We start from the raw sequence: 11,610 nt of genomic DNA on the forward strand, positions 1-11,610 counted from the left end.
TTGGGGGGACTCTCTTCCTATTTTTCTTTGGATCCTCCTCCTCCACCGGTTCCCCAAACTTTGCACCCGCTTCCACATCTTCGAGATTATTCAATTCATCAATCAACTTTTCATTGGCCTCAACATTTTTCCTTCCCCTGATAGTTATCTGTGCTTGGGTTATCAAGTGCTCGACTCGTCTTCTCTGTTTCCATTTGAGAAACAACAAACATTAAACAAATAATGCTAAAAAAATTAACAAAACCGTAACTGAGAAATAATACGCACCAGGAATTCGAGAGTTGTATCTTTGTCCTCTATCCGGGGCCTCATATCTACTCGTATCACTCGAATATGCGAAATATTGAGGTACCATGACATATAACCCGGAATTGCCTCATCATCTGTTTTCAATCGACCATCCATAACATATCCGTTGTACCTTCTCTCATCCCAATATTTACATGATGGTAAATGGTCGTGAACAATCTCAATCTCAATATCATTATCATTATCATATGACTTGGTTTTTTTCTCATCGATTTTAAACTTCTTGTGCTCCTGTGGGATTTTTTGTATGTATCTGCATTGTCTTGCGACTCTCGTCGGGTTGTACATTACATATCCTTTTGGGTGAAACAACGACCCAAAATAACTATTTTGCTCTTCGCACCCAACCATCTTTACTTTTACTTTGGCCAAACCCCCCTTGTAAGGGTCAAAGACAACATCTTTCGTCGTCAAGTTGTCCAACTGGCGTCTCAACTTCAGATAAACCGCATCTTGGGACTTTTCCTTACTCTTGTAGATGTACATATCTCCATAAGAGTTACCATCCCATTCCTTGTTCTCAAAATCCCTTGCAGCAAATATTGGGAAGTGCAAACATATCCACGCCTGCAGAAAAGCCATATTCCCTCCGATTTGGTTCCTGTCATCCCTAGAAGCCTTTCTCAACTCGTTCAACGAGTGTGCAAGGATGCCGGTGCCCCAAGAGTATTTGTGAATCTTATCAAATGGTTGCAACAGCTGAATAAATTTGACGTTCACATGGGAATCGGAAACGTCGGGAAAGATAACAGATCCCAGGACGTAGAGGACATACGCATTGGCTGTGGCGAAGATACATTCCTTGGTCACCTCTTTTCCCTCAGCAAGAAGTTTCTTTGTTCCACTGAAGAGTGCCCTCAACTTCGAGAGATGGGATATCCTTTGCTTTGATTTGCCTACTAGCATTTGTGACTTGGTCATCTCCTCATCCCATTGGAACACTTCCTTGATGAACGTGTAAATCTTGTCCCACTCAAGATCTTGCGCGTACCCTTTGTGCTTCACGGCTTTACCATCTATGCTTATAACGCGTTTGGATACACATCTAGAAGTATCTTTTTGACTTTTAGAAGTCAAAAAGCAAGAAGTCAGTTTGGGTGTGAAATTTCAGAACGACTTCTAGAAGCAGAAAAGTCGACTTTTTATGAAGCAAAATATCTGGACTTCTGAGTTCTGCTTCTGAATTCTACTTCTGGAGAAGCAGAAGTCAGAAGCAGAATTGTATCCAAACGCGTTATTAACCCGGTAATGAACTTCGCATCATTTGGAGTCATCGTCATTTCGCCAAACGGAAGATGAAAAATATATGTTTCCCCGTAATATCTCTCGGCAAAGGCGGAACAAAGAGGTTTGTCGTAACCAAGATCCAAATTCTCGACCGCAGGCAACAACCCTGTAGATTGGATTAGATCGATTACTTCCTCAACTTATCTGATGGTTGATTCTATTGCTTGCAGTGGCCAGTTCTTCATCATAGTCCCTGACGTTCTGGCTTCATACGACGAACGACATCCTTGTGATCCTATAAAACAAAACAAATCCGATGGACAATAATCAAAACACTACACGGATAATAATTTTTATGTTACATAGCATAAGGTTTAGGTAGTTACTACGGTATGGCAGAAGACCGCAACCCAACTCTCTTTGTACCCCATAACACCCGTCCTTCATCACCGGGTAACCCTAAAACGGGATCATTAGGGCCGCGAGGAAACATCTTCTCCGGGTCGGGCATGTGGTCCCCTTTCTTCTTCTTTGGACTATCTTTCTTGCCATCTGTCTTACCTTGTTCTTGAGCGTTTCCTCCTTGGAATTGTTTTTGAACTTCTCTTATCTCTCCATTACCTTCATCCTAACTTTCTTCTCCATCATCCTCATCCTCACTTTCTTCTCCATCACCTTCCTTGCCACCACTTTCTTCTTCATAACCTTCCTTGCCACCACTTTCTTCTTCATTACCTTCCTCCTAGCCTCTTTCTTCTTCAGAAACTTCTCTATCACCATCTCCTTCTTCAGTAGGCATATCAGAATCAGATTCTTCTTGTGCTGGTGGCTCTTCTTGAGGCGGTGGGTCATTGATGTGGATCGTTTTGGCTTTACTCCCCGAGCCCCTTCGGTGGGAAGCATTTAAATTTTGACCACCCTCTCGACGAGATCTCAAACTCTGGGGAGTATCAAAGTCATTTTTCTTCTTATATTTCTTTTCGGCTTGACGTTGTTGCTTGCCCTTGTTTGGCATGTATAATACGGAGATAAGCAACAAACAACAATGGAATTCAATGCACATTTTTGAATTCAAGGTATACAATCGGTTTACTCGATATACATATAAAGACCCATTCCTAACATAACACATAGACATTCGGATTATATAAGTGTTAATGTAATCCGATTCTAACAAGAAAAAGTTACAGAAACATTGGGAATTCTTTCTTACAACAATCGATTTACTCGATACTGTTATAAAACCCTATTGTAACATTACACATCAACAATCGGTTTTTATATATGCAAATGAAATCCGACTATGGCTAAGCAGTGGCTACACAATCGGGCTATGTGGACACATATGTAATCCGATTCTAGCGAAAATAAGATACAGGAAAACGGTTATCCCTACGGTTATATAATCGGGATATGTTGGTATTAACATTGACCGATTCCAGTTCAAATTTTTCGAACCAGAAAACACATGCAGCACAATCGGGGTATGAGGGCATGAACAACAACCGATTCCTATTACAAACGGCTCACATGTACACTAACATAAACCGATTCTGGTAAACCCGGATAAATTTGAAATCAAAATTATAGATTTTTGAGAGATTGCATGTTACTAAAACCTAGTTTAGAGGATTGGGTTGATAGAAAAGTACTTGATTCGACCAATTTCCTCCTCTTGTGCGATCAAAGATGGTTCAACTTCCTCAACCGTTTTCTTCTTCGGTTTGTTTCCAATCGCTTGAACAATTCCGAGATTACTCTCACTAGGATAAGTAATTCCAGTGGCTTGTTTGAATCTTGGTCGTTTCGACATTTTGTAGAAGAAAAAAACGATTAATCGTTTTTGGATCTTCGATGATCGACGATGTTTTGGTTTCAAAAAATGAAAAAAGAGGGAGAAGAAGAGGAGAGAATCGGTTTATAGGTTAGGAATTGAAACCGATTTTTAGTTTTAGGTTTTATTATTAAGAGTTAATGGGGGTGAATTTGTAGTATTAATATTTTTTAGAGGGTAAATTGGTAGTTTCGGCAAATTTAGACTCCCCATATCCTTCTTCATTTGGTGGATGTGGAAATCTATAGGCTCCATAATCCATACAGGCCCCAGTTTAGTCAGGTTATTTATGATTAATCTTTATAGTCGCACCACAAACAATTTTTAGGCCAAGATCTTGTTTAAAACGTAGAATTTTTATTGTCACAACCATAAATTTTTTTCTCACATCACTTTTCATAATTAAAATTTTCGAATTTTAATGCTATACTTGTCTATTTATCTACTAGTATTTTACAAGTAAACTTTAGTTAACCACTATTTATATAACTCGTTCCAAAAAATTTGCCGCGACCTTCGACCGCATTGACAACTAGTGATATTCTAGTCCTATTCTTGAAAAAAATTTGGGTCCAATATTGAAAGAATCTAATCGAGAGTATGTCACTTGACTGGAGGATGAACTCTCGTACTTTAAGTTAGAAACTTGATTCCCTATTTTCTCAAAAATAAAATAAATATATGTACTTTTGGATCAGTCCCTAAAAAAATCTAATCAGAAATATGTCACTTGGACGGAGGATGAATTCTCATGCTTTAAGTTAGAAACTGAATTCCTCATTTTCTCAAAAATAAAAGAAATATGTATTTGCTCTCAAGAAAAAATATATTAAAAAAATTACACAGTGTAATTGGTGATTTTACCCACTAAATGTGGAATTTTTACTATCAGTTTTTTTGAAATTACATCTTTAAACGGAGGGTTTTCATTTGGTTATTTTGTATAAATAAAATATATACCGAGGGAAGACGGGCAAATTAGCCTAGGAAAACAGTGGTTCTTTGGAGAAACACCATTAACTGGCCAGGGAAGCTTTAAAGGCTTTGAAAAATGTAAACCCCATTAACCCTTAAAAGAAGCCATTTCTTTGGACAAGGTTGCATGCATTGAAGTGTTGTTGGCTTAATCGAATTGGGTGGATAGTTTAGTACCAATGTGGTTCGACATAAATTCTCGGTATTCACATCTTTGTACATGGTTTTCCCTATTTCCCATCCCCATTTTTCCTATTTCCTATCCCCTTCAGAATTTTTAGAATGAATTTACTTTTGGATTCTAGTTTTTCCTATGTACCACCTATAAAAGTCAAATTGATTCTTACCATGACTTACCATTTTTACCAGTCTTATTCTTCGTTTTTCCCTCTTTTTTATTGAACAAAACCAAAAACTATCTAATTAGAACCTTAAATTAGATTCATGTTAATGGTTATTATAGTACACCGATTTCTTTATCTTGTGTAATTTAATTTGCTGAGACATAGATGAATTAATCGGTAAATTATTGCTATCCGTTATTGAAAATTTAGATAAAAATATTTCTACCCCATTCAATCGAATATCAAAAAAGACTATGTTAATCTTATTGAAATCCCTTTTTGTGAACAAGGTTTAGAGATTAGCAGTTAATCTAAATAACCACTTGTTCAATCGGTAACTTTTTAATTTAAGAATAGGTGGGGACTTGGGTTTATTGGTTAATCATTTTTTGTGTGGTGATAGAAGCACATAGATCAAAGATGTTAGTCTGATTTTGCATCCAATTACAGTAAAGTACCGACTACTGATTGCACTTGAACTTAAACTACTCAGTCGTGTACATCAAAATAGGCTAATCATGTCACACATATACCATATACAGCAGATCCTATTTAGACGCACTATAAAATATTGTTGTATAGGCTATACAGAAATCAAATGAATCTCCATTAAAAGAGTGTCTAGCACTTGCAAATAAACTCTCCCTAATTTCGATATCGGTACCAACTCTTTTCTAGCTTAATTGATCTCAAATAATCCTTTGAAACAGTGACTGAAGCTAGTGATGAATTATAGAGATAGAGTTGGAGAGGTAATACTTCGGTGGTGAATGATGTATTATGCTTTGAGAGATGATTATAAGTGTAAATTGAAAATTAATAGATGAGATTTAGGATATATGAAATTTCTTTTGGATGTTACTTAGGATAATTGGGGGTAGGAATTAAGACGGATGGGAAATAGGAAAAGTAGGGGTATGAAATAGGGAAAACCTTGTACATTTCTAAGATTTCTCTTAACAAATGGCAAACAATTAGCAATAATGAAACTGTTTTATCATGGAATACAATAAATTTGATTTGACCCAAAGATCTTCTTTCTCCCGATATGTGGAAGTGTGGGTTGCAAGTAATTGTTTTCCTTTTTTTGTGCTATTAATTATACTTGATAAATTCATTAAATTCTCCATAATTATGGAAAACCGAAGTGATTATTAGTAACAACCTCATAAATGCATGAGCGTGTACTTATAACAAATCACGGTGCCATGAATAAGAAGTAGTAATACAATTAAATTATATTGTATCTTCTTTTTCTTGTATACTCATCAAGGAAAAAATTAAATAATAATCTGGATTTGATTTAGGAAAATTAATAATGCTAATGAATTATTTGAATACCGGAATTAGAAGTTGATCCCAAATTTTATAAACAAAAACATTTTGCTACACAAGAAGTTCATTCTGACACAGTTTTCACAGAATAATTTTGGAAGTTGAGAAGTAACTTTTTATACGACATCAAATAAGATATAAGACCAATTTGGTAAAAATGATCCGGGATATTGAGACCCTCTCACAACATGTCCACCTCCAATGGACTTGCCCATTGGCTTAACCACCGGTCCAACCTGTCTAATTTAGTTCCAACACAAAAGGCCAAAAGGTTTATTGTAAAAAAATGGTCATGCATTGGAAGCATCTAGAGAGCAAGGATAATTTAGTCCATTCATGTCTTAAAAGAGTAGGCGATCTAGCAGTAAGCCAGATGTAATCTTGAATCAGTAATTTTGTTACCAAAAACAGTGGTCCTAGGAAATAACAACAGTGAAAAGAGTAGACTCTCTTGAGAAAAATTGAAACTGTTTCTGTAAAATCCTTGTCTCTTCCTCTGTTTTTGTCACCTCTCTTCTTCTCTTCCTTGTTCCTACACTCAATCCCTCCTCCCGAACCTATACAGAGAGAGTGAAACAGTGAAAAGAAGGGTCTCTGCTGGTTGTTTCAGAACCCTTAACGGATCTCTCTCTCTTTCTTTCTCAATCACTCTGTTTTTCTTATCTCTTCCTTTCCTTCTATATCTCTCTCGTGACTTCTGGTGAAATCAAAAATATCCCTTTCTCTTCTTTCAGTCTCAATCACTAATTCTTACTATTCTCTGTACTTTTTTTTTTCAGTTCCGGAGTTATGAATTTTACCGGAGGTTTTTCTACTTATTTAAGGAATTAGACCCATTTTTTTCCATTCCCTTTCTCTCTGTTTATCTGATACAAATAGGTGTGTGTATTATTATTAGTCTCTTTATCTACACTCAATTTCATACACACAATATTTCTAGAGGCTGAGAATTCTTTTGGGGATTTTCTGAATTAGGGTTTCTTTCTTTTTAGATTTTTTAGGTTTCGTTTTCGGTTTTTATTTCCCTACTTTGATATTTTCACTCTTTAACTTACAGTACTATAAAAGGGTTTTTAGGGTTTTACAGAAATCCCATTTCATTTCAGTTTAGGTTTTTTTACTAATAGATTTCATAGTTTTTTTTAGGATTTAGGGTTCTATTAGGTCTTGAATTTCATCCAAATTTTGGGTCTTTCTCGAAGATATCTATTCTAATTTCTCTTTAATTATGTTTTTCTTAGGGTTTTAGCAATTGGGATTTTCTCATTTAAAGATCAGAGCTTTTTCTTCTTCTAGGGTTTTAGAATTTGAATTGAATCCTCTGGTTTTGTTCCAATTCTGTTTTGAATTCGGGGATTTCAGAAATGTCTTCATGTTTAAGTGGAGGTGGAGGAAGAACATATAGCATAGATCTTGATATAGTTAAATCTCAGCATTCTTCATCTTCAACAAGAACTACTCATTCATCTTCATCACCGTCATCAACACTCTCTGAATCAACAGATTCACCAATTAAAATCTCGACGCGTAAACCACGTACACCGCGGAAACGTCCCAACCAAACATACAATGAAGCTGCTGCTTTACTCTCAACAGTTTACCCCAACATTTTCTCAATCAAAAACCTCAAGAAATCATTCAAACATTCTAAACCTTGTCACTCATTTTCCGAAGAATCATCGTCTGAATTGCTCCCATCATTTCCTCCGTTCGGTACGTCTGAATTCCTAAGTCATCCGCCAATGCTCCCTGAAAACCCCAAAATTGAAGCAAAACCTATTGATTCTTCTGATATTCAGAGTCCTGAATCTGGATTGAATTACTCAAACCATACTAGTAATGAAATGTTTGAGAATGATTTCGATGCGGAATCTATACTCGATGAAGAAATGGAAGATTCGAGTATTGGAATTGACAGTATTATGGGCAATCTTAGTGCTATTCATGTAAGTACTGATGATTCCTACAATCCTCATCAACAATTCTACACTCCTTACTTGGGATACGGCGGGTACGGGTTCGGAGGAATAAGTGCATTTAGACAAGTAGATGATGGAGATTGGTGGAGATTTCCTACTGTTGATGTTATGAACATTTCGCCAAACATTCTGCCGAAATTGAGTCTTAAAGCAATTACTTCAAGCACTCCTCCGGTGGTAGTCGAGAAAGAGAACAAAAAGAAGAAGAAAAAGAAGAAGAAAGTAGAGATAGTAGATACAATAGAGAAAGAAGAATTAGAAGATGAAATTGAGAAGGATAAAGAAGTAGGAAATTCTGAGAAAGTAGAGGTAGAAGAGAAGAAATTGAGTTCGAAATTGAGTTTAGATTTGAAATTGAATTACGATGATGTACTGAAAGCTTGGTCCGATCGTGGCTCGCCTTTTTCAGAAGACGGGGTGGAGTTATCGGAATCTGAAGCTCTTGTACGTTTCTTTAATCTCATCCCGGCAAATATTAACCCTTATAAACTTTCACAAACAGTCCTGAAATAGATTTAGCTTTTGTAGTTTTTACACCCAACCGGATTTAGACTGGCCTTTGAATTTCCATTTTATATTAATCGAATTTCAGATTCTCTTGATTTCTCGTTAATTCTATACTAATATTTTTTTGTTTGAAGAATAGTGTTTAGATGCAAGGTTTTGCAAACTTAGAAGCGATTTTTTCCCAAAAAATTAGCCGATGAGAGGAAAAACAGTCCATGAATCATTTCCGAGCGTCCATGTAAACGGAGTGTAAGACCGGCGACGACTTGGGTGGAAATATAGTTTTAACAGAATTCAAACCGCTACGCGCCAAACGAAACTATGCTTCATGCGCATTTTAGCGTAGCTGAATATTTATTTATTTTCGTTTTTAACGTGACCCTATTGGATTTCCTCTTTGATTTCGGGCTTTTATGCTATATGTGCCGGTCGTATTTTAATCTGTCAGGCAGGACCCACTTTAGAAATCATCGAAATTCTGATAATTTTTTCTAAGAGTTTGAGTTTTTGGTTGGATGATTGGATCCAACGGTTGATGCAGTCTTAGCTTTACAGAAAATGTCAATAAAGTGTTTTTAAAGTTTTTATTTTTATACTGCTAAAGAATAAAAGAACAAAGAAAATTAAACCTAAAAAACATTATAAAATGAGTATATTTTATTCTTTTTGTATTTTTAAATATTATTTGTGAAATAATAATTTATGATTTGTTTGTTAATTTTGCAGGCTAGGTTGGCACAGATAGATTTATTTGCTGAAAATGGAGGACTGAGAGAAGCTAGTGTGTTCCGCTACAGGGAGAAAAGAAGGAGCCGTCTGTTTTCTAAGAAGATCAGATACCAAGTTAGAAAAGTCAATGCAGATCGACGGCCTAGAATGAAGGCAAGTAAGACTTTCCTATGTTTATTTCATTTTGTATTCTTTACATTATGCACACGGCTAAATAAGATTCTAGGAACCCTTATGTAGCCCATGAAATTCCTATTGCCTTCCGTTGAGGATGGTCTAGACTAGAGTAGTCGCCAGTTCGACCCTTACTCCAATTGAGCCTGAAAAAGAGCCGAAAACAAGCCAAAATGTTGTTTACCAAACTGCATTTTGCATCACTATGTCAGTTTGCATTTTGCACTGGACATAATATGGTCACAAGGTATTATGCACTATATTTGAATGTTAGCTATCTATCATTGGGAACCCTGTATTGATGCACAAACTAACGTTCATACTTGTTTCTATTTCTTGCAGGGAAGGTTTGTGAGAAGGCCAATAGCAACAAGAGATGAAGAGAAGCATAAGAAATAGCAGTAGAAACAGTAATTTGAGTAGTCCTTTTTGTTCTCTTCATCATCATTTTGGTTAATTAATTAATTAGAGGTGGTCTCCTTTTTTTGGTTGTTGTTGTATAAGAATAATAAGGTTGCTGAATTTTGGTCTTGTAGTTTTTGTGTCGATTCTATGAGAAAAGAAATAGAGAGACAGAGAGAGAGATCATCACTCACTGATGAGGAGAAAGAAAGAATCTAAATATGAATATTTTGAGGGAATAAGTAAAAAGCCCACATTTTTTTGTCTATCTCAAATTGTTTATCTATTTTCTTTTTTGTTGGATTACTTCACTTGTTTTGTTTAAGATGTTTTTTAAGTGCCAAATGCTAACCTCATTGATCCAAATATATGCTTGATTCTCTTTTAGTGTTTGAATAAGGAAAAGTAATTTCCAACATTCTAACTCAGTGTTGCTTGAATACATCCAGAGTGTAAAACAAATTGCGGTTATGGTATAATCAAATAGGTGATCAAATAATTGAAAGAATATTCGATACTGTTTGTACCACTGAAAAGCTCTTTTTCTATAATGAGGCAGCAAAAGGGGTAGCAATGCACTATTTTTCTTTTTACAAATATTCATATTAACTTGCATTTCCAAGGATACTCGGGAGATGGAGAAGTTTTAGCTAAATCCAAATTCTACAAAGTTAGACAATGTCACATCTTGGATGTGTGTAGATTAACTATCCTAGTTTAATTGGGGGCCATAACTTCTAATTGGGGGTCATGGAATTTTGTTTGCCCCTCAAAATTTCTCAGGGATGTAAAAATCGAAAGATGAATATACTATTTTATCCTTGATTAATATTTTTTTCAAGTAACGACCCTCATTAACGACCCTTCACCGACATTAACGACAGTTTAGGGTCGTCATATATATCATGATCAAAACAATAACGACTCTAAACTGTCATACACTAACGACTCTTTTTAGAGATTAACGACAGTCTATAACGATATTTCTAAAACACTAACGACTGTTTAAGTCGTCAAATGCGTAACCAAACCAATAACGACCCTTCCAAAGGGTCGTCAGGGAATTGATCATTTTTATGACGACCCAAAACTGTCGTACATTTCCGCCATTAATGAATCTTCGACAGTTTAGAGTCGTCACTTAAACAGTCTAAACATTAACGACTGTTGAGGGTCGTCAATGAAATTTTTTAATACCTTGACGATTTTTCATACTATCTGGGCAAAAAAAAAAAAAAGTTAGACTAAAAATTGCAGACAAAAAATCTGGAAAAAAAAATAAAACTCTAATTAAGTAATGTTATCACTAATTAATTAAGATTATCACTAATTAATTAAATTTTAACACTAATCATTTAGGGGCATTTTAGCCATTTAAAAAATATTTTTATAAGGGGTGACCCAAATTAGGTTCTGGTGACCTTTTTTGTCCTCTAGTGCATGGCCCCCAATTAATTCCAATGGCCCCCAATTAAGCTAGGATTAACTAAGCATCACCGTTTTTAGTGATAATAAGAATATGCCTCAGTGCTTTTAAGTGTAGAGAGTTTGGTCACTTCGCTAGTGAATGCCCAAATCGCAAGGAATGCATTGGTAACAAGGATCTTGTTGTGACACTTGATGAAACATCTGATCATTATGATTCTGAAGAGGAAGATGTTTCAAGTGTGGCTCTCTGTAGCAATACTCATGTCGATCTTGACAACTTCCTTGACTGAAAAAGTGGGGGTACAACAACCACACCCAATATTTCGCTTAGCAATCTGTATGGACAAACTCCAATATACTTTCGAGA

At 35.8% G+C, this 11,610-nt stretch overlaps 1 protein-coding gene across 2 annotated transcripts; it reads left to right on the forward strand.

Moving 5' to 3' along the window:
• The first annotated feature begins 6,482 nt into the window (after window positions 1-6,482).
• Window positions 6,483-10,083, forward strand: LOC113298896 (protein CHLOROPLAST IMPORT APPARATUS 2-like). 2 transcript variants are annotated; one of them, XM_026547764.1, is made up of 3 exons: window positions 6,483-8,447; window positions 9,237-9,396; window positions 9,756-10,083. In XM_026547764.1, exons 1-3 carry the CDS (start codon window positions 7,389-7,391, stop codon window positions 9,791-9,793), a joined length of 1,257 nt encoding a protein of 418 aa, XP_026403549.1. In that variant the 5' UTR covers window positions 6,483-7,388; the 3' UTR covers window positions 9,794-10,083. The 2 variants fall into 2 exon arrangements, with proteins under 2 accessions (XP_026403549.1, XP_026403548.1); XM_026547763.1 differs by having other exon boundaries at window positions 6,493-8,447; window positions 9,237-9,392.
• Window positions 10,084-11,610: the final 1,527 nt, after the last annotated feature.

The sequence above is a fragment of the Papaver somniferum genome, chromosome 7 (assembly GCF_003573695.1).
Source record: "Papaver somniferum cultivar HN1 chromosome 7, ASM357369v1, whole genome shotgun sequence".
In the NCBI taxonomy this organism is placed as follows: Eukaryota; Viridiplantae; Streptophyta; class Magnoliopsida; order Ranunculales; family Papaveraceae; genus Papaver; species Papaver somniferum.